General features: G+C 38.0%; 1 protein-coding gene across 3 annotated transcripts; it reads right to left on the reverse strand.

Moving 5' to 3' along the window:
• Positions 1 to 209: 209 nt before the first annotated feature.
• Positions 210 to 22,809, reverse strand: fign (fidgetin). Of its 3 annotated transcripts, XM_063498904.1 has the most exons (3): positions 22,683 to 22,809; positions 21,801 to 21,835; positions 210 to 2,763 (listed from the first exon to the last, which is right to left on the reverse strand). In XM_063498904.1, the coding sequence occupies exons 2-3, from the start codon at positions 21,823 to 21,825 to the stop codon at positions 527 to 529; spliced, it is 2,262 nt and encodes a 753-aa protein (XP_063354974.1). In that variant the 5' UTR covers positions 21,826 to 21,835; positions 22,683 to 22,809; the 3' UTR covers positions 210 to 526. The 3 variants fall into 3 exon arrangements, with proteins under 3 accessions (XP_063354974.1, XP_063354976.1, XP_063354975.1); XM_063498906.1 differs by lacking the exon at positions 21,801 to 21,835; XM_063498905.1 differs by lacking the exon at positions 22,683 to 22,809 and having other exon boundaries at positions 21,801 to 22,148.
• Positions 22,810 to 25,590: the final 2,781 nt, after the last annotated feature.

The raw sequence follows: 25,590 nt of genomic DNA on the forward strand, positions 1-25,590 counted from the left end.
TTCAGCTCAAATTAACCACGAGTGTTCACAGAGAGCACAAAACAGACACAGCTGAAGAACACTGTTCAATAATAAAGAGAAAGCAAGGTTTTGTCACATTGTAAAGCTTTTTTTTGTATTAGCACATTTCACCAATGAAGATTGTGAGGCAAAAAAATACAACAAAAAACTTAAACAGCACCACCTCAGGCACTTGATAGCAACTAAATCTCAAGATCAGCAGAATAGTATATATATATTTAAATATATATATATGTATATACAAAAATGTGGGGCATCTTCTCCAAGCTGTTTGAGTTGTCGTTAACACATGGATTTAGCCATATAAAGTGTTTTTCTGATTTTAACCAAAGTCTGACGTCCAGACTGATAACTTCTGTCAGAAGCCAAAAAAGGAAATTTCCTTTACTCTATATAGCATGTTCATGTCATCACTGTTTGGGTTTTTTTTCTTCCTCACTGAAGGCTAAACACTTATTTGTACTCAACAACTGGTTTTAAAGAAACTGTGTTTGATAGATTGATTTCATTGACTACAACCAAACATTTTATTCCACTCAGTGTACATATCAAGTTCTTTTTGTGATATGCTGGGCTGGAATTTGCAAAACACATTGTCAAAGTCTTGGTAAGAGATTGGCCTCATCTGACTGGGGTGGATATTTGACAGGTCAGTACCAGGCATGCCATGGAGTGGACCTACGACAGCCTCTTGACAGAGTTGGACCACATCCAGTCCTGAAAAGCCTTCTGTCCTTTGAACAAGTAGTGACATCTCTTTGTCACTAAGACAGTAGTTATGCTGTGAGAGCAACTGACTGATTATCTGATGGCGTGCAGATCCATCAGGCAAGGGAATTAACAATCTCTTGGTAAAGTACCTCCGCAGGGACTCTGGGATCTCTTCAGGCTTACTTGTGGAGCAGACCACAAGAACATGGTCCTCTGTAGAGGTCAAAATACTGTCAAGCTGTATGAGAAGCTCAGCCTTCAGGTGATTCACAGGACTCTCCTCACTGAGCTGGGCTGACAGCAGTAGGTCCACCTCACTGATGAAGACTACTGCTGGTTGGCGACAACGTGCCATGAGAAAAGAAGCCTGGATGATCTTGTCCCCTTCTCCCAACCACTTGGTCACCAGTGCTGAACTGCTTAATCGCAAGAAGGCAGCCCCCAGTTGGTTGGCCATGCAGCGTGCCAGAAGTGTCCTACCAGTTCCCTGAGGTCCAAATAAAAGGAGGCTCCGAGGTAACGTGGCCAGTCCGCTGAACATATCTGGCCTTAAAATGGGCCATAGTATCTCCTCTTTTATGGCTGCTTTGGCCATATCCAGACCTGCAATGTCACTCCAGTCCACTGGGGAGCCTTGCTGAAGGATTTCTGTGGTTACCAGCTCTACAAGGTTGGAATCACTATTCTTCAGCTGTTCCTCTGCAGCATGGATAGAGGAGGTAGCTGTACCTATATCAGACCCCGTTAGGGAGTGAGAGAGGTGCTGTCTGTGCTCTTCGGTTTGCTCGCTCATCATGGGAGATTCAAACTTGCTGTAGGGCTCAGTAGTTCTAAGATCACCTGCAGAGCTTTTTGTTGAGCCGTATGATGGAGGAGTTAGTGCTCTGCCAGAGTGCAAGTTAAATTTTCTTTGCTGATCAGAAGATATTGGCTGTTTCGTTGGTTTAAAAGCTAAAGATGTCGCTTCAGCATTTCTTTCAAAGCCACTGCCCCTGTTTGAGTCTGAGATGCTGCTATCTACTATTCTGTACATGGGGCTCTGTGCAGAGCGCTGTTGGTTGTAGCTGAAATTACCATAGCTTGAGTCCATATCTCCATGTCCACTCATGTAGAAAGCTTTTCGTTTTAATGAGTTGGATGTGCTGCCATTCAAAGGTGTTGGTGCAATTGGGGTATGATTATTGGACTGGTAGGTGTAGCCAGGCAATGTGGAGGGAGGGATTGGTGTAGGAGCTGCAATACCAGACGGCAGATAAGCAGAAGGAGGGGGTGCTCCCCCAGGGCTATAACCAGGGCCAACTGCAGCCTGCGAAGCATACCCTGTTGGAGGATAATTGTAGTTGGGAAGGTTTGGAGACCCAGTGTTGTAGCTCGGCACTAAACTAGGAGGAGGAGGCGGGGGAGGGGGTTGTAATAGCCCAGCGCTGTGCAAAGGAGAAGGATGTGGGGATGGGAGGGCGGGGGTACTCTGGCCGCTGTAGCTAGAATGCAGGTAGGAACCGTTGTAGCTGGCAGTATATTCCTGAGAGGGGAGGCCCGAGTGGAGAGTAGTGGCTGTGTGACTTCCACAGTTACTACTGGAATAGCTAGGCTCAGACAAACTGCTGGCCACCCCTGGGGAGCTGCCTATGCTAGCTGACACATCTGTAGGGGGTAGGGCAGCTGTCATTCCAGCTTTGCTCACAGATATAACATCTGGAGCACAGTTCATTGGGTAAATCCCCTCCTGCCAGGACTCATTCTCTGACTTTCGTCCATTCATGAGTCCAGTAGTGCTATCAGAGTAGGAGCACAGCAGGGTTCTTTCATTTGGGCCTTCTAGGATCCCAGAGTACTTCTCTGCATATTTCTTAAGCAGATTGGAGGCAGTCAGCGCAGAGATGTCATCATTTGCCCACGCATACTGGTATGTTCGCTGTAAGTGCCCCCGGTAGGCCTCTACTTTGTGTGCTGGCGAGCGAGTAGTGGATGAGATGTCAAAGTGTTGCTCTGCCCATTGTGTGTGCTCTGGGGTCCACTGCATCTTTAGACCTGGATATTTCACATAGGGAAGAAATATATCAATGTAAGCACTGAATTGTGGTTTATCATCATTTAAATGCAATAATATTCTACAGTCAAATTGTAAAAATTCAAACACACTGAAGTCCATAGGTGTTTTTCTGAACATTTTGTAAGAGGAGTAAAAAAAACGTACAAAGTAAAAAAAAGAAAGAAGAAGATATATTTGTTTAACCTATGTACTAAGTACATTTTATACAATATCAGAAATATAATTTTTAATACTATTTGCTTCGTAATCTCTACATGTCTCTTATGACAGAAAACACTATCTGAATACACATCACAGACACTATGAGGATGTGGGACCCATCACTTGGTAACAGTGGTATAATCCACCCAACACAGAGCAGAATGACACAGACATTGCAGGTCAGTCTATAATCCAACTCTCATCTGAGGCATTCTGAGACAGTTTCAAATCTGCTTGGAGGACAGCAGCAAAGCAATCTTCCTTGGCAGCGCTCTGTTGCTTTCATCACACAAACCCCTCAGCCCAGCATGAATTACATCCACATCGAGTCTGCCTACTGCTCCCTCATCGGCAGAGTGAGGATGAGGGAAAAAAAAACAAAAAAACCCCCATGCTTCACTTGTCTTTTTCTCCCCAGCCTCTCTATATAGCTTTAAAGGTTTGAATGACAGAAATAATCAAGTTAAATACTAAAGTAAATCTGCAAATAAAAGTTTTTACTCACGCTGTCATCTATTACTCTGAGATTATCAGAGGACGTACTATATCCCCAAAGAATTTAGACTACTAGAGATTACAGCTCAAGACAATCTGATAGTGTACACAGTCTCACATCTCTCATGAACACTAATCTGACCAAATGCCACAAGAAGATATGAGAGAGGATGCATTCAACTCAACTGTTTCTGCCCATTAGAATGTCTGTCTTTGTTAAAGAGGCAGTGTAGTGTTATACTGTATATTTCAGTAGGTTAAGTCCATACCACAGGATTTGAGCAACAATCAGCTAATGTCCAGATTACAAATGCTGTTGATTCCCTTCTGACTCCCTCCCAGCTATTTGCCCACCAGCAACTCTAGACACCAGCAGCTAATTAGCTGGATGATGCTGCACTAATTGTGTTAATTTACAAGGTTTTAGTCAAAGAGATCCATGCTATAGCTCACATGGTTGTCAACCATCCAAGCTAATCATAAAGGAAAGAAAACCTGAGGCAAAAAGCCAATACATAAAAATAGCATAGCTATACTGTAGTTGAATAGAAATGTTTACCAATATGCAGAAAATGACAAGTAAAAACAAATCCTGTTACTATGGAGAACAGTGATAAACTTTAAAATCTGAAACAATAAAATAAAAAAAGTCATACATGTCATACCACAAAATCTCGCAAAAAGTGTATTTAATCTAATATTTCTAATATTAATGAACTTAAAATGAAGCGTCTACACTCTTGAGAATTCCAAAAGTAGTTACTGACTAACACTACTGTGTTAGTCACTCATTATATTCCAGATCAACTGTTTTGCTAGGTATGTAGGTGGGTCAAATGCAAATTAAAGAGTCAGAGGAAAAAATATTTTTCCATTACAGTCTGACACCCCTTTTCTTTATTCCTCTCTGCTAATGTGTTTTCTACTATATATATATATATACATATATATATATATATATATGTATACATATATATATATTTTTCTTTTTCTAAAGAAAATATCACATAATGAAGACCTTGTTTTGAAAGTAGCAACTACCACTGCAGTAACCACAAGTATCATGACGATGGTCTCTGTAAAATCATTCAGTAGATTTCTTTAACACTCAAGGCACATTTTGTCAATAACAAAATTGCACGCAGCTTATTGAGTGAGCCTTTTCTATTACAGCTAATCCTCTCTGAACAATGTGCCACTTTGGACAAGCAAAGAAGTGCTTCTAGCGAAGCATACTTGAGATCACTGAACATCAAGTATTTTATAAAAAGGAGACCATTCAAGATGATCAAAATTCAACGCACTGCTAAAATAAAGTAGATTTGCACTTACAAAAAAAAGAAAAAGAAAAACTTACACCTAAACCTGGCCTAAATAAATGGGTATTACATACACAAGCAATAACACGACACATTCCAGTCTTAATTGGTATCACTGGGTGTCTAAATTGTTTGAATGCATCAACCAGTTTAATTATACTGAGACATTTATAAAGAATAGTATTTTAACAAAAATCAGAGAATGGCTTGATAAAGAACAAATGTTATAGAATGGATGATCAATGCATCCCAAGAGAAAGCATATGAATAAATACTATATATAAATAAACACAGGCAAATAATTACACATATAGACACTAATCCATCAAGAGGCATAAATTCATGTGTACACACACATAGCAAATTAATATAATAAGCTCCTACTTTGGTTTTACATTACAACGTTGTTCTTTATTCTACCCTCATAGAAATTCAAATACAACATCCACAAGATCCTTTGTCCTTCTTTGAAATGGTATAATTACAGAGAACTCTATTAGAGGAATGTTTTCAGATAGCCTCAGGGCTTGAGCTCAAATTCCACTCATCAGCGACTCACAAATAAGGCCTTTGTTAGACTTTTCTCTGTTTGTTAATTCATTGGTTTCAATAATCCTCTATGTTATATTTAAGATGATCATTGTAAGTAAACATTTGTATTGAAAATGTGTCCAATTCTGGAGTTATTTAGTTCATAAGACATCTGACTGACCCCATGATAAAAGCAAGAATTATCTGATAAAAAACATAATTGTCCTGCACAGAATAATATAGAACAATTTTAGTTATACATTATAAATAAAATATCATCAGAGAAGATCAGAAAATACATTCGGCATGTTATGCCATGCTGCGTTATGGTGTTTAATTTCAAGTTGAGTGATCATCATCGATGAAACAGAGATGCTGACCTTTTTGGGAACTATTAATCTGGTAGCCTAGGCCGTTTTTAAGCAAACAAGAGTGGGCCTCCACTCTGTCCATCCAATTTCCTAGTGCGTAAATTGGACCACCGCTTGCACAATTCTCTATTCATTACTGTGCTGCTGAAAGGAAGCACAGAGGTGGCAGAGTGGTTTTCTTTTCCTTTTTCTGTCTATGTGTGTGAGTGTGAGCGAGAGAGAGAAAGCAAAATGCCTTCCAGGAGGGTTCCCAAGCATAAAGAGCTGGACTTTCCTTCCTCTTTTTGGTTTTGGGGGAGGGGAAATCAGGGGGTTGGGGAGGTGGGGGGGGGGGGGGGGGGGGGTGAAAGCTGTCGTAATTGAAACGCAGCCTAATCAGACTCATTACCATTTTTACCAATTTGCACCACCAAAGATGCTTATTAGGTAACTGTGTTTAATAAGCCGCTCTTTAGAAAACTAACTGTAATGAGCTCTTTAAAGTCAAACTTGAGTGTGATTATGCACTGGAAGTGTTTTGCAGAGCTAAAGCAGACTGGTACATTTAGTCATGTACAATGTCATAATTAAGCTGCACAAACTCTGCACTTCACACCACACAATAGTCCCAGCTGAGGCAGTAGACATGCTGAAAAGTATTTATAATTACTGATCATTACAACCCTGGGGTTTTCATCGCTGGACGTAAACATAATTATGGGAGCTTTTGCTTTTATTCTGCACACAGAGCTCTCTACTTGACAAGCGTGAAAATATTGCAGACAGACAGTAATTATGTTTATAAATAAAAACAAGCTGATATTCATATTCAAATTCACTGGAGATATTCTAAGTAGGGGTGGGGCAAAACATTCTAATACAATGTGAAATGGTAATCGGTATAGCTACAGTCATTCATCTCACATATCAAGTTAAGACTATTTAAACTCAATTTAGAGCTCCATGTAGCAGTAGCTCCAATCTGTGGATGGCAGAGTGCCATTTAACCCCTCATTTAGAAACGATATGCCTTCGTCAGTCACCGTCTTTTCCGCAGCTACTGCCTATACATTTCAGTCTGTCCATCCATAGTAGCAAATTACTACAGGTCTCCAGACTATCAAAGTCAAATGATGCCATATGATTCTATTCTACTCCAAACTTAAAAGGAGGAAAATGACTGTACAATGCGCTTATAGTATGTTTATGGCATCTTTTGAAAGAGTGTTTTTATAATGCCAATAATACAGGAAGATATGAGCTTGAAACCCATTGCAACAGAGCAAGCACCATTTCAAAGTAGCAAACAGGAAAACGTGTCTGACTTTAGCCTGAGCACATGTATTAACATTATCTATCTAAAACTACCCAATGCTGAGCCATTTGCACAGTTCAGATAACTAGAAACAATGTAATTTATCAATGAACCAGCTGATTTGATAGATTAACAATGAATGAGATAATTTATGTATATTACAATAATACATAATATATTATATCTCCTGTCAAAATAAAATAAATAATGGAAAAAAACAGGTTTAAAGGAGGATTTTTAAAATTCACATTTTATTATTTATTATACTACTTTTTATCCATTTATTATTGTACTTAACTGGGTTGTTTCTGGAATATCAAAAAAAGACACTGACACCGAAAATTTAAAGAAAATGTATTGAATCGTGTTAAGAATCAAATTTTAAAAGGCAATAAAAATGTAGAAACATCTTCCACACAAAAAGTTTTGCAAATTAAGTTTATTATTAAGTACTGAAATTAATTTGATATTTATTAAAAAATGTTGTAACTGAAATTACTAGGGCAAGTTGTCTTATGAGCTGGTCAGTAATTCAAACAGCTACCCTAACTTCACATGAAATAGTCTTTATTAACAAGAATTAAGAATTAATGTAATGTGGATAACACACACACACACACACACACACACACACACACACACACACACACACACACACACACACACACACACACACACACACACACACACACAAGTTGCCATAATTCAAATTGCAAGTTTCTTTAAATAGGAGTAGTAGCATTTAAGAAAATTAAACTTGTGTGATTTAATTTCAGTCACGTATTATTCAGATAAATTAAGTACAAAGATATAAAACACTTCACTTTACTTAGAGAAAAACATTTAATGCATCCAGGACATTTAACTTGAAATACTTTATAAAGGCCGGCAATGAGAACTCAAAGAAATTAAAACTTTAATATAATGTTGGTGAAGTAATATATAAATATGGCATCAAGAATACATTTCATATATAAATTAATTATGCCATTATTATAACTTATGGGACAAACAATTCTTTCTCGTATATGTCCATAGACATCTAATATGAAATTTAGAGGTACAAGATTAGTTAACATTTTCTTAGTTTCGAAATTGCACAAAGACTTCTCTAGGCTTTTTTTTCATAATTTAGTTTTCTATTGACCTTGTCACTGCTAGCTCCTCCCGGGAAGGGCAGCAAACAGACAGCTTACCTCCTTCACACATAACTACAAAGTCATCTTTTTCTTTGCACCTGCAAAAAGGGCACTTCACCAAAGGCTTAACACACACACAAAATTCATTTTACTCCATAAGATCTCAGTCCACTCTGTTCAGGCATCCTCACCTACCACAAAGAGTTTGTTGCGCATCATCATCATCATCCCTCACTGGTGTCCCACATGTAATCACTGCCTATCGTGAAAACACATAACCAAACTGCATGTACTATTCCCCCCACTGAGTGACATTGTCTGTGGTGGGCAAAATAACATGTGGCCTTGAATAGGAATTCACCCAAAACAATAAGATCCATCCATTTTCTTGATCGCTTGTACAGCTTAGGTTTGTGGGAAGCCTGGAGCCTGTCCTTGTTGTCACAGGCGGGGTACACCCTAGACAGGTCATCGGTCCATTAGAGGCCTAACATAGAGAGACAGACAGCCACACATCTACACACCAACTCACTTGTATTAGCTAGTGTAGAGATGGCTGTCTGCTAAGATTACTTGGAATTAAGACTGTCATTACCAGTAGATTTTAATTAATAAAACTTTCAAATCTAGAATTTTTGTAACTTATCAAAACTATTTTATGTCTGACAATTTCTAAATTGCAAAGTCATGTGGTGCACCAAAGCAAACCCTCTTTTGGACTATTGCTAGGTCCAAGTCTGCATGTTTTGCACCCCTAATCTAATGCACTGGTTGCTTATTAGGTTTTTACATAAGATTATCGGATTACCATTATGAGCCAGGCATGTTAGCTAAATTATCTCAAACACTGGTGTGGTCTATTTTGCAGAGATATAAACTAGCTGAACAAATGTGGGGCATGCTACTTGTCTTTAAAGTCATACATAATATTTAATTTAAAAAACGGTATTAATGCCAGGCATAAAATTACCATTATAATACTAGTAGACCACCTATCAATAGTCATCACTACAGTAATAGCTTAACCAAAGTGGCCTCAGTAGTTGCAATCACCATTACTGAGGTAGCATTCATTGTATGTTACTAACACTAAAGCAGACATTTAAAAACTACATCTTTCTCTATTGCTGTTATAATTGACAGTAAATTTGTCGCTTACAACAAAATCACCGGTGTTGTGATTTGGCACTATATAAATAAAACTGAACTGAACTGAACTAAGTCTAGACCTTCAAATCTGTCCATTCCATTACTCATTTGGGATCATAACATGGAACAGCGGTTTCTTAATCATGTAACTAGTGGTCTAGTGAGGGCTTTTAACATGAAGCCAGTCAGGATTGTCAAATATTTTGTCTTTACAGCTACATTTCAAACAACCAGTGGTCACTTGATTTCTGCATTACCAAGGCATGTAGAAGAACAAATGGAAGAACACCTCGTACCATCTTTACTTCCATGAAATATTGAAAATCCCAGCAAAACCAGGATTTCAAATTACAAAAACATTTTATATAAGTGCATATGTATCACTTTAACAGCATCAGACAAAGCAATTGTTAAAAGGAGCAAGAGTTTGTACTTGATGACATCTGAGTAAATGGATGGATCAACAAAACAATTAAAATAGACTGTTGGTTTTTTTCTGCTTTGAACCAGAATTTGAAGCTTCTTTTGAATACATGTTTATTAACGTAACCATAAAAAAGGTCAATAATGTCATCTGATCTGTATTCCCTGCTTACATGGCATGATGACATAATCGTCACATGTTTATCTTTATTCAGTGTAAATCTCTATAATTTTGAAATTCAAATCTAAAAGCGTAATGCATTTTTACTATGTACTCTAAATATTCGCTCTAGGGTAACATGTATTCCACATATTTCTTTGCAATTCAGTAAATCATAGGTTGAGAAAATCTCTGAGCTGTCATTTCTTCGTCTAAATGATGCTCATTAAACCATAAGTCTTCAGGCCAAGAAGCCCCTGAGGCTACATCTTCCATTACTACCCTAAGTATAGCTAAATCCACACATATGCTAAACTAACAGCCCTCCATGCACAAGTAAAACTTGTACAGTGAATATAACTAAGACAATTACAGGAGAGAGCCTTCATAGTGTTCTGTAGTGCATAATACTGATGAATACTCAAATGGCTTGTTAGCCAAAAGAACACAGTCATTGAACTCAAGCACTGGGTGAAGCTTGTTTAACCATAGAGCACACATACAGTAGAAGCAGTGATCTTGCAAGCCTATATGAACTTGGCTACTCCACTCCTCAAGGGATCACTTACACACTTCAAAAGAGAAGAGAGGCAGATTGTGACCTTGCTACACGAAGGCTCATTGACCAAAAGCTATTCAGTAACATTTTCATTCCCAAAAGTCCTGTTACCCCAAGGAACTCCCCAGTCAAAGAGGAACAAGTGTATGGAAAAAAGCAAACAGGAAGGTGTAAATTTGGGTTATTTATTTATTAGCTTGTTTTCTTGTTTCTGGGATTTTTATCACTTGTACTTTACTGTAAGGTATTGAATAGGTCTCGCCGAAAACCTGCTACTTGAATTACAAACCAACAAGCTAAGCCCCTTTGGAAATTAACAGATTATCTTGTTCACTGGTCCAGTCACAACTGTGATTGCTTTCCACTTCCAAATATTAGGCTTTTAGCCATATTAACCTGGTTAAGACATCAATGCAATGACATTATTAAAAAAAGGTCATTGTTCCCAATGCTGCGGCACAAATCAGAATTGTTTTTTGTTTTCCTTTTGATCAAATTCCAAATGACACAATCAGTTGGAGTATTTGAACCATTCATTGGATGGCCGCTGTTTCAAATCGCTAGACTGCCAATGGAGAGCCATCCATTTTGTATATATTACTGCTCAAAAAAACCAAAAAACAAACCAAAAATCAAAACCCTAAAACAAATCAAAAAAGGAGCGACAAAACGTATTTAAATTTGCCCCAAGTCATTCCCTACAGAATTCAATCCAAAAGCACTTATGGAAAAGGAAATGGCCGTTATTTTTGCATACACTAGAAATCCAAGGCCATCTGTTGTTCTATTTACCATTTCTTACACATTGAAGTGATTAAAAGTTCAAATTGAACTCTAATTGAAAATACCCAAGTGAACAGAAAAAGGATGTTTGCCTGTAACTGCTGTCAGCCTTTCGCTGAAGCATTCTGAAGCATTCTGTGATATCGACTGCAAGTCTCAAAGAAGGTCACTTCTCCAACACAGGCCAGACAAAAGGTGAAATGAGACAACTGAAGCAATCTTAGGTCAATATGAAATAGAAATCTCTCAGCTATACTGTAATAAAGTTACTGAAGTGAAGTAGTGAAGGGGAACTTTTACAAGGAAAGAGCTGTCCAGGAGATTGGTTCGCCCACTGGCAAACAATGGCTTCTACTGTAAGAGCTAAGGTGGCATGGTGAGCACAGTACCCTGGAAATGCAATAGGACATTTGTTTTTAAAAGTGTGTTTGAATTCAAATGGAATTTGGAAGTTTTATGCAAGTGTAGAAAGCAATGCTCTGGAAAAAAAAGGGTGTAAATCTTTTAATATTCCACTGTAGTGGTTTTAAAGTGACAAACCAAGAATACCTGCTTAGATCAGCACTTATTGCAGCTGCACCGTAAAAACAAATCCAATGACAGTATAGGAGACATTTTGTTCAGTGTTTTATACAAATAACTTTAATATGACTGCTATATTTAAATATTGGTAATATTTACAGTGATGCGAGGGAGGATACCAACATCTTTCACTTAACAGCAAACAAATATTGGAACAAGCAAAACATAAAGACACTGACAACTTTATGAAGTATCCATTCCTCCTTATAGAGTTCAGAACTTGAAACGTGAAAAATAAAAGACAGCACAACTATTTTTATCTTCAAGCATATTCAGCTTAGATTATATACACAAACACCTGATGAGTAAAATGCAGAGACACTGAGTGAACGTGATTTTCAACCTGCCCTTTGATGCACAGTGTTCTCCAACATACTTCCAGAATAAAATTCTATGGCTTGTTCATAACCAGAGTTTTGTAAGTTTTCAAGCTGGCCTTGACACGACCTCTTTAAGTAATCCAATGTGAAACAAATGAAAAAGGAAGAACTTTTTTAAAAAATCAAGTGAAGAAAATAGTTCTTTTTTAAAATCTGATATCAATTTAGAAAACACCTAAAATCCTTTTGCTGCCAGATCTCTGGATTGTTTGTTATGTGTTAGGGTTTCTCCATAAAGCAGCATCATATTTCGTCAAATGACATTTTTAAATCTTCTTGCTTTAATATAAAAATCAATTTAGAAAAAAAACATTTTGATATAATTTTTGCACGTGACAATAGTAGGATAATATGACTTTCGACATAAGGTAACGTTACAGAAAACGCATTTTGGATTATTGAAAAAGTCCATATTAGCATTCATTTTGTGTCTCTGTACAGTACATATCATCATTTAAAATGCCCATTACAATGGTACTACGGAAATTTCATGACATCAAATGAAGATCAGCCCTGTAAAACTCAAAATCATGAAATTATTTTATAGGGCTTAGACGTTTATAATAGGGTTTAAATCCCAGATATCTGTGGTTGGAATAAATGCTTATCTTCTGTATAGATGACTGTTGCAACTATATCCATGCTTAAGAAGGGTAATAGTGTAGTGTAGTTTAGTGTAATTCTAATACTTTACTTTTTATAAATGGCAAAAATGAGTGAGGCAGTATAGTGCAAGCAATTGTAAACCAGTGTGAGGAAAGTGGGAGATGGGGAGCCTTCAGAGTGTTTTGACATAAATGAGACATAAATGCAGAAAGGGATGTGAAATGAGAATTATTCCAGAGCATTCCTTAATAGATTATGAAATGAAGGAAAGAAAAAAGGTCAATCTGTGTCACAAAGCAACTGTGAAAAATAAATGAGGTAATTAATAGAAATTGAGAGCTGCGCATTAAAAATATTTCTACATTTTCTTTGTTCGACTAACACTTTTCAAGGGTTATAAATCCATTCCTTGAGAAAGTTCAGAGATGTGAATTATACACTACAATGCGTTAAGTATCACAAACAGGATAAACAGACACAAAGATCTCCAGCATTTCATTATGTCGACTTAATATGCGGTTCTTTATACCGTTTAAAATAATGATTGTTCCGCATTGTGCTGTATTCGCATGTTCAGAGTTCAACCAATTTAAAGCTAATTAATTAGACACAATTCTATTAAGAAACAAATCCCACTCATCAATATACACAACCTAGGGTCACCCATTGCTCAAATGTGAATTGGATCTTTGGACCACACGGACTAGAGAATAGCACAATAGCACTATTAGACCTCACAATAAACAGTTTGGCATGGATATATTCGATGGAGCACGAACTCATCAGTGCTGATGGATTTTACTTCCCTTGACATAAAGCAGAACCGTCGCTTGGAAATATAGCTTTCTCTCCAATGGTCACTGTAAGGAAATTGGCGAGGAGTTTGATATCCAAGCTAACAAATGGCCGTGTCTTACTATATACATAACAGCAGTACTGTGCTTTATGTTATTCATCATCAAATATTGAGAGACAACTGTTCGTCCCTCTGCTATTGTAAACATGTGCTAAGATTCTTCCTGCAATGTGCCAAACTACACAAAGAGCATTACATTTAAAAAGAAAGAAATGAGTTAATTAATTGAATTAATGTTAATTCAAGTTAAACACCTTAATTAATTTGCACATATTGTTATAATGTGTCTGAATTTAGAAAAGATGGGTGACTAAAAGTCTTTTCAAAAAATACTGAGGATATATTCAATAATCTGCGTGATGTTGTGTCTTACGTCTTTTGTTCTTAAGTTTTTCTTAACAACTATTGTGTCCTAAAATATAATTAATCTGATTTATGTTGATACAGCCAAAAAAAATAAATAAATAACTAAACAAACAAGCAAACAACAAAAAAACAGCTTTGATTGTTAAATGTTCTCTGCTTTTGCCCATCGCCCATGTGCTGCTTGTTCTATTCCAATGAATGTTTGAAAGAGGAAAGTAGGCACAAGTCCTTCTGGCAGAAATGTGCAATAAAAAAACATTTACTCCTCTGTTTATTTGTTTTATTTTTGTTTGTTTTTTTCTTTTTTTTTCTCCTTTTTTCCAGGTTTATGTGTGGATAGTTAAATAAATCTGCCTCTGGCTAGTATGAGCTCCCATGATGAATGGTGCACAGAGTGAACATACAGTAAAGTATACTGGTCCACTTTGTAGAAGGCAGATTGTACAGCCGTGCTCATTTGGGTATGCATGAAATAACATACTCTACTGGGAGCATTCTAACTTTCAAACACTTGGGGTCAACTACATGAGCAGATTCCACATGTGCAGCCTGTGGCCACTGAGGTCTGGAATCTACCTCCCTCCTGGCTGGGTGACGTTGCATGTTCTATTTCAAGACCGAGGGTTGAAGTGAGGCTGCAGGGAGTGTAACACTGACCCATATGACCTGTGGCCTAGAAAAGCTGCCTGAAGCTCTGCACACTAAAAACTCCTCACTCCTTTGCTACAGCTTTTCAAAGGCAAACAAAACCTTTGCACATAGCATGTGTCTTTTCATGCCAAATGATTTGCATCCTTTTTATTCACATCTTTGAACTGTTGTCACTGTATTCCGCGCTGTTGTGGAGCCTGATGCTCACTCTCTGAGGTCTCAAGTGGGAAGAAAGAAAGGAAGCCAAAGCAAAACTGCTTTACTTTCAGGCTCAGTGTCTACAGGCCACATGTCTCCAGTCATCTGTCACTAGTTTACATACATACTATGACACTTCCTCTCTCTGTGGGAACCCGTTGTCACCACTTGGCCGCCAGCAGAGGCTGACTGGGTGCTAGATGGGTCTCCCCCAGGTACCTCTAGGGAGCCACATTAGGCCTAACTGACAGACTGACAGGCGCGCGCGCACACATACACACACACACGCGCATACACACATACAGTCCATCCCTTGCCCAAAACACTCCCTCCTCCTACAGTACACCAGCTCGCATGCTCCCAAGGCATGGCACACTTTGCATGAAGCAGTGACTTTGCTTTACATCAATTTTTTCAGACATAAAATTATTTTTTCACCCCTCTAGCCTCTCCATGCTACATGGAAGTTTTGAAATGAATAATGGAAACAACAGAGCTGAAGACTCATGGGATCCATTTAAAGATGTGGGAGAGGCGATGCAGTCAGGGGCTTGTGCTGCAGAAACATCACGCTCCAAGTAAATGAATTTACTATTGTTCCGTACCATATAGAAATGCTGCGTGCAGGTCGAATAAAGCCAACAATGATATAATAATATATTTTCCTTCCAAAGGACAACATTAGAGTAAATATATATCAATAAAAACACTTCAAACTTATATTTCCACCAATTAAAAAGATAATCTGTGACTTGGATCCAGTGCAGCAAACGCCATCTAAAAGTATGAAACCATTCTGCCGTCTACAGTAACAAGACTATACTACAAGCAGGTATCACAAACAGAACACAAGGTTTTCTTTACTGACAGCAACATCCTAGACAGACAAATGGACAAATGGCTTGATTTCCGTTGCAAAAGTGGGAGTTTCAACTATGTTTAGCTATTCTCAGCGAAACCTTCGTTTGGCATTTCCACCTTGCCTCCCCAGATACTTGCGGTGGAAGTGAGCAAGCGAGTGTGGGGCAGTCCACTATAACAGCTATTTTAGAGCATGCAAAGTCAACACGACTCCCTGAGGTGATTTCCTGATAATGAACACAAAAGAAGTGTCAGCCCTCATAAAGCTCAGTGATGATGCTGAACTCTTGAACGTTCATTTCTTGCGCTCCTTCGTCTCCTGATTTAAATTAATCTAATACCAGGCGGACTCTAAGAGGGACTGTCAAATAGGCCATATGCAAGACAACAAGGCTTTCCGGGACTATTCACTTAAGAGTTAGAAACAGCTTTATGAATTTAACTTATCTACATTTATTATTAAACAATAGTCACACAACCAGTATTTTTTTTTCTTTCTTTCCCCACGTATCCAGTCTTCCTGATTTACTTCTGCGCAGACTGCTGTGGTCGCACTACAGTGTCACTGCAGACACCTGCTGCCTTTGCCGCAGCCTGACACCTTAAACCTTCATGGCAGCATATACTCAACCTTCTATCCCCCCTTCCCCTTCCCTCCACTCATCCTCATCTCCCTCCTCTCCACATCATCAGGCAAACTTCAACGCGCGCTCTCGACCCTGGCACTCAAGGCTCCCACTGCTAGCTCCTGGCACAATGCCAGCCCGGCAGTCACCGGACTCCACGGAGGATGAATGAGTCGCTAAGAACTTTAAGGAAACCACTGATAGCTCACATCTCATCTGATCATCGTTTTAGCTAAATGCCTCAAATTGATATCTGAGACAATTAGCCTGAGGTGTGATGAAAAGGGGATGAAAAAAAAAAACAGTAAAAAAGATGAACTTTTATATTCAGAGCGAATGTGTGCATGCTCTTGAATATAAATTTTGAAGTTAATACAAGGATGTATTCCAGTCTATGAATTATAACACTATTATATTGTCATTATGACAATTGCAAAGTAAAATGGTTTTGACACATTGTTAGTCTGTGAGAGAAATGTATTTAAAATGACTTAAAAAAAAGAAATCCAAATTAAATTTAGAGCAAGCTACATTTAGAATCACAGTAGCAGGATCAAAGCCAGTCAGCTGTTATCACAATTAAATATTGATTAAGACAAGCCAACACCAAGACAAATGTGACAATTTACATAAAACAAGTAGGGTATTTACCACTAGGAATAACCTATAATGAGTCTGACAAACGTGGTGAAATGAAATAGTATTTAAGGTTGTCTAGTTGCATGGGCTTTCAGTGAAATCAGTAGAATGATGGCCTCGATTACCAGTTTAATCAGACACTGGTTTGTGAGAACACAAGTGGAATTTCAATACAGCAAAAATATTGAGTTTTTTTCTTATCCTCTAGTGAAAGCCTTGCTCCTCTTTCACAATAAAAAAAACTCCCCAACAGCAAGCACAAAAAAGAAAACACCTTGGAAGAAGGACAGGAACAAACACCACTCTTCACCAAGGTTATTCAGTGATAAGCAACAGTACTCAGGCACACAATGACAGCTCAGAGTGCCAGCTATTTTCAAAAGTCATAGAATTGTAGATTTTGTTAATCATACTCCTTGAGTGTTGGGTATTCACTGCCTCTGAGTAGCAGTAAATTATCTGGCTAAAGAAATAAATTAAAGTTATGGAAGCAGATTCAGTCATAAGGACATAATGTTGTTATTTCTCAGAGATGAATAACATCCTCGAGCTGTCATCCAGAGTTGTCTGCTGCCTCTTCATTCAGACCTTGCTCATAAAGCACCTGAATGACATTCTCAGTCAATCAATTATAATTTGTATTATAAATGTAATTATAAAACACTTTTAAAAAGATGTAAAGAAAGCTACATTAAGAGATGGAAAACGTGGGAAAGCAACAGTTCTCTTTGCAAGACGCAGACACTATTCAGAAAGAGCCACAAAACAGTCTGGGCAGAAACCAAATCTTTTTGGTCAGTTAGAAATAAAGAATTTTGCATGACTAATTAAAATGTAAACAGTGTAATGAGGACATCAGTGATTTAGGCAAACGTCTCTGTGGCTGCCACTGGGGGTATGATAATTACAAAGGCAAATCTATGAATGCACATGAATCTCCTACAAGTCCAGATTAAAAGCCTTAGTGCTAAACCTAGTTTAGTACACCTGGGAATTGTCTATTCTAGCCAATCCCCAACAGGCGCTGAACTGCCTTCTCTTCTTATGAGTGTAGAGACACCTCATGTGAAGGAGATGAAACAAAGCCCTTGTTTCAGTGTGCTGGAAATGAGAAGAACAAGGACTTTAAGGCAACAAATGCTATACTGTGTAAATAAGATGCCTGGCAATGAGGGCCTAGACAAACCTGCCCCTGCAACGTACCCTATGAAAGTGTTGCCATTATAATTAGCCATTTGCTGAATCCTAAGCTCTGTAATCATATTATGCTTTATGGTATGGATCATAATGATATTATAGCATGTATATGTGAGGGACCAGTATCTTTAAAGATAGAACAGGGCACCGTGTCCATCCTCAAACTGGTCCTCAATATACACAAAGAAAAACAGGCTGGCTGACCTGCAAGCACACAGACACACAAAAGCGCCACTGCACATTTTTTTTTTGACTGAAAAAATAAAACAAGCTGCAATAAACAAAGGAACTCTAAAGGGCCATTTAAATTACAGACAGTAGTAAAGCAGACTCTGAATATCTGTTCGCTTCTTTAATATAAAGCCAGCATTGTTTTATCAATTACTACCTGTTAAACTAAATTAATGTCAGAGTATTTTGTTAGAATTAGAAAAAAATGTGACAGGCCTGCAGCTAAGAGACATATGAAGGGTAAGTACAAGCAGCCAATAGTAGGCACATGCATTTTAGAAAATGTCTATGCCATATGCTGTCACTCAGAGGGAAAAAAAACAAGTCTGAGCAGACAGTCACTGTGTCTAAATGAGATGGTAGGAGGAGGAGGAGGGAAGAGAGAGGGAGGATGTCAAGGATTCACGGTCCTTCATCTTTGCAGTAGAGCAAACACGTCCCTCAGTATAGCAACAGACAGCTGCCTCCACCTTCTAATGCAGTCCAACTTAAATCACTGCAAGAATTGTCAGTGTAGAGTGAAACACACACAGATAACATAGCAAGCTGCCATAAGGGAAACGACAGAGATGTGGATACAAGTGAGGAGACGAACAGAGAAAGAAACAAAGAGAGAGGAGGGGGAACATGTTAAAGATTGGAGGGATTTTTTTTCTGTCCCTTTGGCTTGAGTCTTACTCCGTTGGGGACTCCCTTGCTTTTTATATGAAAAACAGGAAAGACACCACTTAACATATTTTCTGAAAGATGACAATCCTGCACTGATCTGGTACAACACACTGTAGTCAAGGGGCTGAATGGGATTTCATCTAGTTACCGACAAATAGATCAGTCTGTAAAGATGAGCATTTCATCTATTTACAAAAGCCCTGCAGACATCCCACGGGGTGTTTACAGAGAGTCAGCTCAAGGTATTCAAGAGCTGGCTTTAATTGTTGTGATTAGTACATATATAAAGTGTCAGTTCCACCACACACCACTTCCCTAAGGTAATAGTTTAAACCGTGCTGTCAATTTTAGTGATCACTAGTAATGTTACACACTTTAGATTATAGACAGAACATTTAGAGATTTAGAGAAGCTAAATTGATTCACAAGGACAAGATGCATTCACAAGATGCACAGTCATAATTATTTTTTGCTTTATGTTTGTGTACTTATATTACTTAATTATAGATGTACTCAACAAGAAATCAAGAAATCACCTGTTGTTTTAATTTGTTTACACTGTGTTTCAGGAAACCTGTTTAGATTTATGTGACGCTATTAGCACATATAAAGAAGCAGCAGTAAAATAAGCAAGAAAAAAAAAGTGAAATATCCAAGTTGTTTTTAAAGTATGATTAAAAAACCCAAACATTTTATTACATTGCACTGCAGTGTGGAAAAGAAATGTATTTCTTTGACCACCATTAGCAAGGAATCCTTTTGTCAATATTCCTATATCCTTCGGTCATAAAGTACATGCAGTTTTTTTTAGTTTACTTCATGCAACTTCTTGTTATTCTTTGCACTCACTCTTAAAAGTGTGAACATGTGTGACATAAGGCAAAGTAGGTGATGAAAACAGGAGTCAAAACTGAGACTTGTGTCAAATAGCAGCTTAGGTTGTTATCATAAGTGCTATCCTATCAGAAATAAACAGAGCTGTCAGCTTCTTTTCCATGCACAACAGAGGTGTCTGGGGTTAAGTAAGGATCTGCAAGAATCGGCTAACACGCTGCAGGAGCTCATACATGGAACCCTTCCAGGGTTTGAATTCTGATAAGTATGCTCAGGGCGAGTAAGAAGGCCATTTTGTGTGTATAAATACTGTAAATTTATCAAGATAAAACCATAAACCCACCTCTGAAGTCATAACATCCACAAAAATTATACTGTAGGTGTAAACCTCCAGGAAAATGCACGTGTTGCAATATATATATTTTTTTAAATTGTCAGTTAAATTAAACAAGTCTATCATTTGAAATCATACATTTAAAGATCATATACACTGTAAATGGCATTTAGATTACAAGCTCTGGCTACAGATTAAATAAAATATATTTTTTAATGTTTAAAACAAAGTGTAGTCTCAGCCAGTGTGCTTGTCAGAGAAGCTCAGACCAAAAGTCTGCAATAAAAATACCTACCACACATGGGGTATAAATATGAAAAACATTTTTTAAAAAAATCAAACCGACAAAATTAATACCCACTTAAAAAAAACCACATTACAACCAAACACTCAAACATAATGAACGTGGCGGTAATGTACATTTTTTCCACTGAGTGACGGATGCTGGAATGCTGTTATTTTTGAAGAGGAATGAAAACATACTTCAGCTCACTGCTGATGATGTTAATTTCCTCTCAAAGCAAAACATGCAAATGAAATGTGCGAACACAATTAAGTAAATTGTTCTATGGAGGTGGAAAAGGTTCACTTAGGACAAAGTGTTTGCAAAAGAGAGAAAGCACACAACTTGTTACTTCACTGACTTTGCGTCCATTTACTGGCTTTTCACAAATCATTTCCACTTTATCATAAATGACAGCATTTTTTTATACATTGCTTGTGAACTAATTTGTGAGGAAATACGATATTGTTTCACCTGTAGGTCTTTTTGGATTGTGACAGCTAAAGATAAAAGCAGTGTGTGTTTTCCTTAAACTTGGGTTACTTGGGTTATCTCATCAGGTATTTGTAATGTTGAAACAAGACAGCAAGCTTGTATTACCAGTAGTTTTGTTGTATAAATTATTTTAGATCATGCTTCATAACAATAGTATATTTGTGATGCAACCTGATTACTGTGGAACCATGACAATATATTTATGTTCTAACAACTCTAAAGACACCCATTAATTCAATGCCATGTCATAAATCTGAAAATAAACTATGTTTAAAAAAATGCAATTTTCTAGAAAAATCTTTATGGGCAAATATTTCTATTTATGGTTAAACTATACTATAAAATCAGACTCCATATAAGAATTGCTGGTAGGTTTGAAATGAGAGCTCTTAATACTAATTTGTAACCCTAACAAAAGAAGTCAAATTGTTAGAGTTAAGCATGCAAGGAAATGAAAGCAGGGAAAGGACAAAGAAAAATGAAAACTGGACATCAAGTATGTCAATTACAGAAACCAAACCAATTAAAAAGGGGGCAAATTTCTTAACCTACACAAGGCACTTTGAACTTAATTGATAATGCCACTTGTACAAAATTAATATCACAATGTGCCCTCGTCTATGATCTACAGTCATTAAATTATTTAACCTAAATCAAGTAAACTTCTGTAGATGAACCAGGCATGCACAAAGAAAAAAACACACATTTACTGCAATGGAAGCCATTTTTCAAATATGACAATTAAAAATAATAATATTAAAGATAATTACAAATTGAACATACCATATATACTGGTGCTAGTGATCATGTCTTCAAGCCTAAAAACAAGAGGAGAGGGAAAACAGCAGAAACGGAATTTTCACGAGGAGGAATTCCAAAGGTTGCTTCTCATTACAGCCACTTTTTGCTCAGCTATCGGATTTCACAACTTTCAAAACGCACGGTCCCTTTTTCTTCCTGTAGGTATTCATTTAGAGCGTATAATTAAGAATAAGAAAAACGAAGAAGAACGCATCGTGCGACTCATATTTTTCGAAGCAAAAAAAAAAGAAAAGAAAAAAAGAAAAAGCCCTGGAAGGAGACGCAAAAGCCACACAGGCGCGGCTGGAGACTGTCACTTCTTGCGCGAGTTGAAACAAGAGAATAGGAAGCATGTGAGAGACTGTGGATGACACAAAACACACATTCTTCATGCCGCCCATTAGAGGAAGAGGCTAAACCAGCGTGATGCCCCCTCCCTTTACTTTTAAAATAGATTACTTGCCAGCAGTTGTCCCACTAAGCGCGCAATGACAACCCATCTATTAACCACCCGCCTGCGGTTATCGCGGCAAGTTTTATTCAGGCTGACATGCAAAAACTTCTCGTTGCAGGGAAGTTATTTTGGAGACTGGATTCAGCCGTGCGTGTAACCTTCGCTTCACACAACGGAGTGTTGCACGTTAATTGTAAAGTCCCTTTCCAACTTCATAATCTTCTTTTGGTATTTTCTAAAGCAGCGGCCGGTAATTTTGCTTCGAAGAACGCAGAATGATTGGCCACAGACTGCGCTGCAGCTCTGTGACGCGCGACACCGTCTCTCTCGCTGCGAGCATTTGTGCGTGCAGAGCTGCTCCGTTTCTCTTTTTAATTGTTCGCATCACTGAGAGACATAACAGGACTTACCTGTGTAGGTGACAGGGCAGCGTCAGGGTTTATAGTACCATCGATCCAGTGAGCGTGCAGATGAATGGCTCGCTGGGGTTAAGCGTGGCTGCTCACGATTTGAAACCATTCCAAGTTAGTGAGGTGAAGACTGACCACAGCCTCTGCCATGTTGGAATTCCAAACCCTGGACAGCTGCTCCACTGACTGAAGGCAGTACGCTGCACACTGCGCATGTTCTGTCCGGCGAGAGCCAAATTCAAAGAGAATGAGCCTTAATGAGCAGCAGTTCACTTGTAGCCTATCATGGCAAAAATTTTGCTTTGGGGCAATTTGACGTATTAACTATCTAATTATACTTCTGCAAGCGCTGCTGAGAACTCGTTGGCACTGTGTATGTGTGCTGCTGTAAACACTCTTCTGAGCCACATGTGTATTTGCACATTTATTCAGCTGTAGGTATGATGCGTCATTCGTTTGGCTTTGCATACATTTTACATATACACAGTCAACAGTGAGAATGAAGAGCATCTGTTGTTTTCCAGGTCATACACCAAGTGTTGTTTTAAAAGTATCAGCTGCTATTTCTGCCATTGTTGATCCAAATGATGGGATGATAACTGCATGTTCCTCAGTGTGAATAACCACATGCAGTGCATTAACAGTGCATTGGTTTAGGGTAAGAAAATATTAAGCAATACGTAGACATATGCATGTTTGCTGGGAGTACGAATTTACAGCCAGCAGCAGGTAGTTGGACACTGTAGTCTATGCAAAGTGCCTTGCAACCCCACACTGAAAAGAAGACTGGAAACCATTACATCAAGCCTAGAAGAAATCACATCTTTACCCTTCACATAAAACCCCATGAAACTGAAATTAATTTACACTATTAGGTATATATAGAGATCTATATATCGTATATATATATATATATATATCGTATATAGATATATAGATCGATACAAATCAATGAGCAATCAGTGCTGGTGCTGGTAAATCTTTTTAATTTCAAACAGAACTAACATAGTTGCTTCCCCTTGTTTCCTAAAATGAACTAAAAGCCATCTTATTGTAATTTTGTATCAAACTGGCAACTACCAAGGCATGTTTTTGTGTGGCGTAACTCTAAAAAACTGGCGTATAAATCTTAAAACTGTCATCTTCCTTTCATTGTCATGATGTATATTTTAGCAGGTTACTCTCAAACTATTCACTATGATCTGTACTATCTGTGGCCTTGAAAAAGGAAGGTGATCTCTTTCCGTTGGGGTAGTGCTGCAGAAAGACCCTGGTTAGACACATGATATGAGGTTTGGCACCAGAAGTCGCATTATGCCCTCTCATCTCCATACTCAAGGCCCTGGGAGTGATGCATTGATTTAGCCTTCAGTACTCCCTTGACTGCACCATGCTAATTCCAACTGCATAAACTCTTTGGAGAAATCCTACCCATAAGGCAGGACATGGAGCAGCCACTTAAATTCTCTGGTGAAATGTCAGTTTAAGCTCATACACTCCAGAATCGTTTGCTACTGCTGCACTGAAGTCTATTCTGTTAGAGATGATATGAAGAAAAATGCCTTGATGACAGAATTCAATTCAAATACATTCTGCTGCTGATTATTGACAGAGGGGGCTCAGATAATTTTCTAATAATAGGAGAACAATGTCTCAGATTACCAAAACTGAGTGTCCATGCTTGTAGGAGCGGCCAGTGAAAATCTCTGTGTGTTGTGGAGGTCACGGTGAAAACAACAGCAGTGCATATCCATGTGTAGCTTTGTCCGGTGTCTCCTTCCTCATATGGGCATGTTCAGTATGTGCCTTTGTCCTTGTGTCAGCAGGCAGGACATTCTAAATTATTTTGCTCAGCTGCCTCCCTGAACTCTTGCTACAGCACGTCAATACACACATCATGCAGACACCTGCACATACAGCTACATGGAGCACAGTTCATGTCCATCACACACTTGAATCCTTGACACATATCAAACCCTCAGAAAAAATAAGGTTAGCCAGATATGATTTTATCTATCTATCTATCTATCTATCTATCTATCTATCTATCTATCTATCTATCTATCTATCTATCTATCTATCTATCTATCTATCTATCTATCTATCTATCTATCTATCTATCTATCTATCTATCTATCTATCTATCTATCTATCTATCTATCTATCTATCTATCTATCTATCTATCTATCTATCTATCTAATTTATAATGCTATAAATTTGTATGGATGTATTTGAGTTTCTAAAAAGGATATATTCAATATATTCATTTATCTCACAGATTAACATCAGTTTAAAAATTATTATGCTCATGCTTGAACACTTTTGAAGTATAAAAAGTTTATAAATTTAACATGCTCACACAGACACACAAAAATGCACACACACACATAAGTGCACGCACGCACACGCACACACACACATGCAAGCTGAAATTGTTCATTTCCCCAGGAATGAGGTTAGGGGTTTACATGGCATGTGACTGGCTGTTTTTTAACCTTCTGCCTACAGACTCTTATGTCATGTGTGATCACTTCAGCAATGTTGCTGGGCATTTATTTTTCTCTGCCATGAAACACTGACTCTGGAGAAACCAGCTGCATGCACTGGGGCATACAACTTGATGTAACAGTTTAAATTCCCCAGATCAGTGGTTTGGAGAGTTATTGACTGAGCTTTACTGCGATTGTTGTTTCACAATAACCATAGAAGCCACGGTAGTGTCACATCTTCTAACAAATGTAAAAATATACTGAGTTCTTCTACCAGCTCTCAAACAAAATGTTTTCCTTGCTTCACACTGTGTTTATGTTCTCTATCATTACACGAATTAACCAAATTTGATTTGGGGCTCTTCATAGTGTAAACAACATAATTTGCAGAGCTACTGTACAATATCTCTGGGCTATC

Source organism: Pelmatolapia mariae, linkage group LG16_19 (genome assembly GCF_036321145.2).
Source record: "Pelmatolapia mariae isolate MD_Pm_ZW linkage group LG16_19, Pm_UMD_F_2, whole genome shotgun sequence".
NCBI lineage: Eukaryota > Metazoa > Chordata > Actinopteri > Cichliformes > Cichlidae > Pelmatolapia > Pelmatolapia mariae.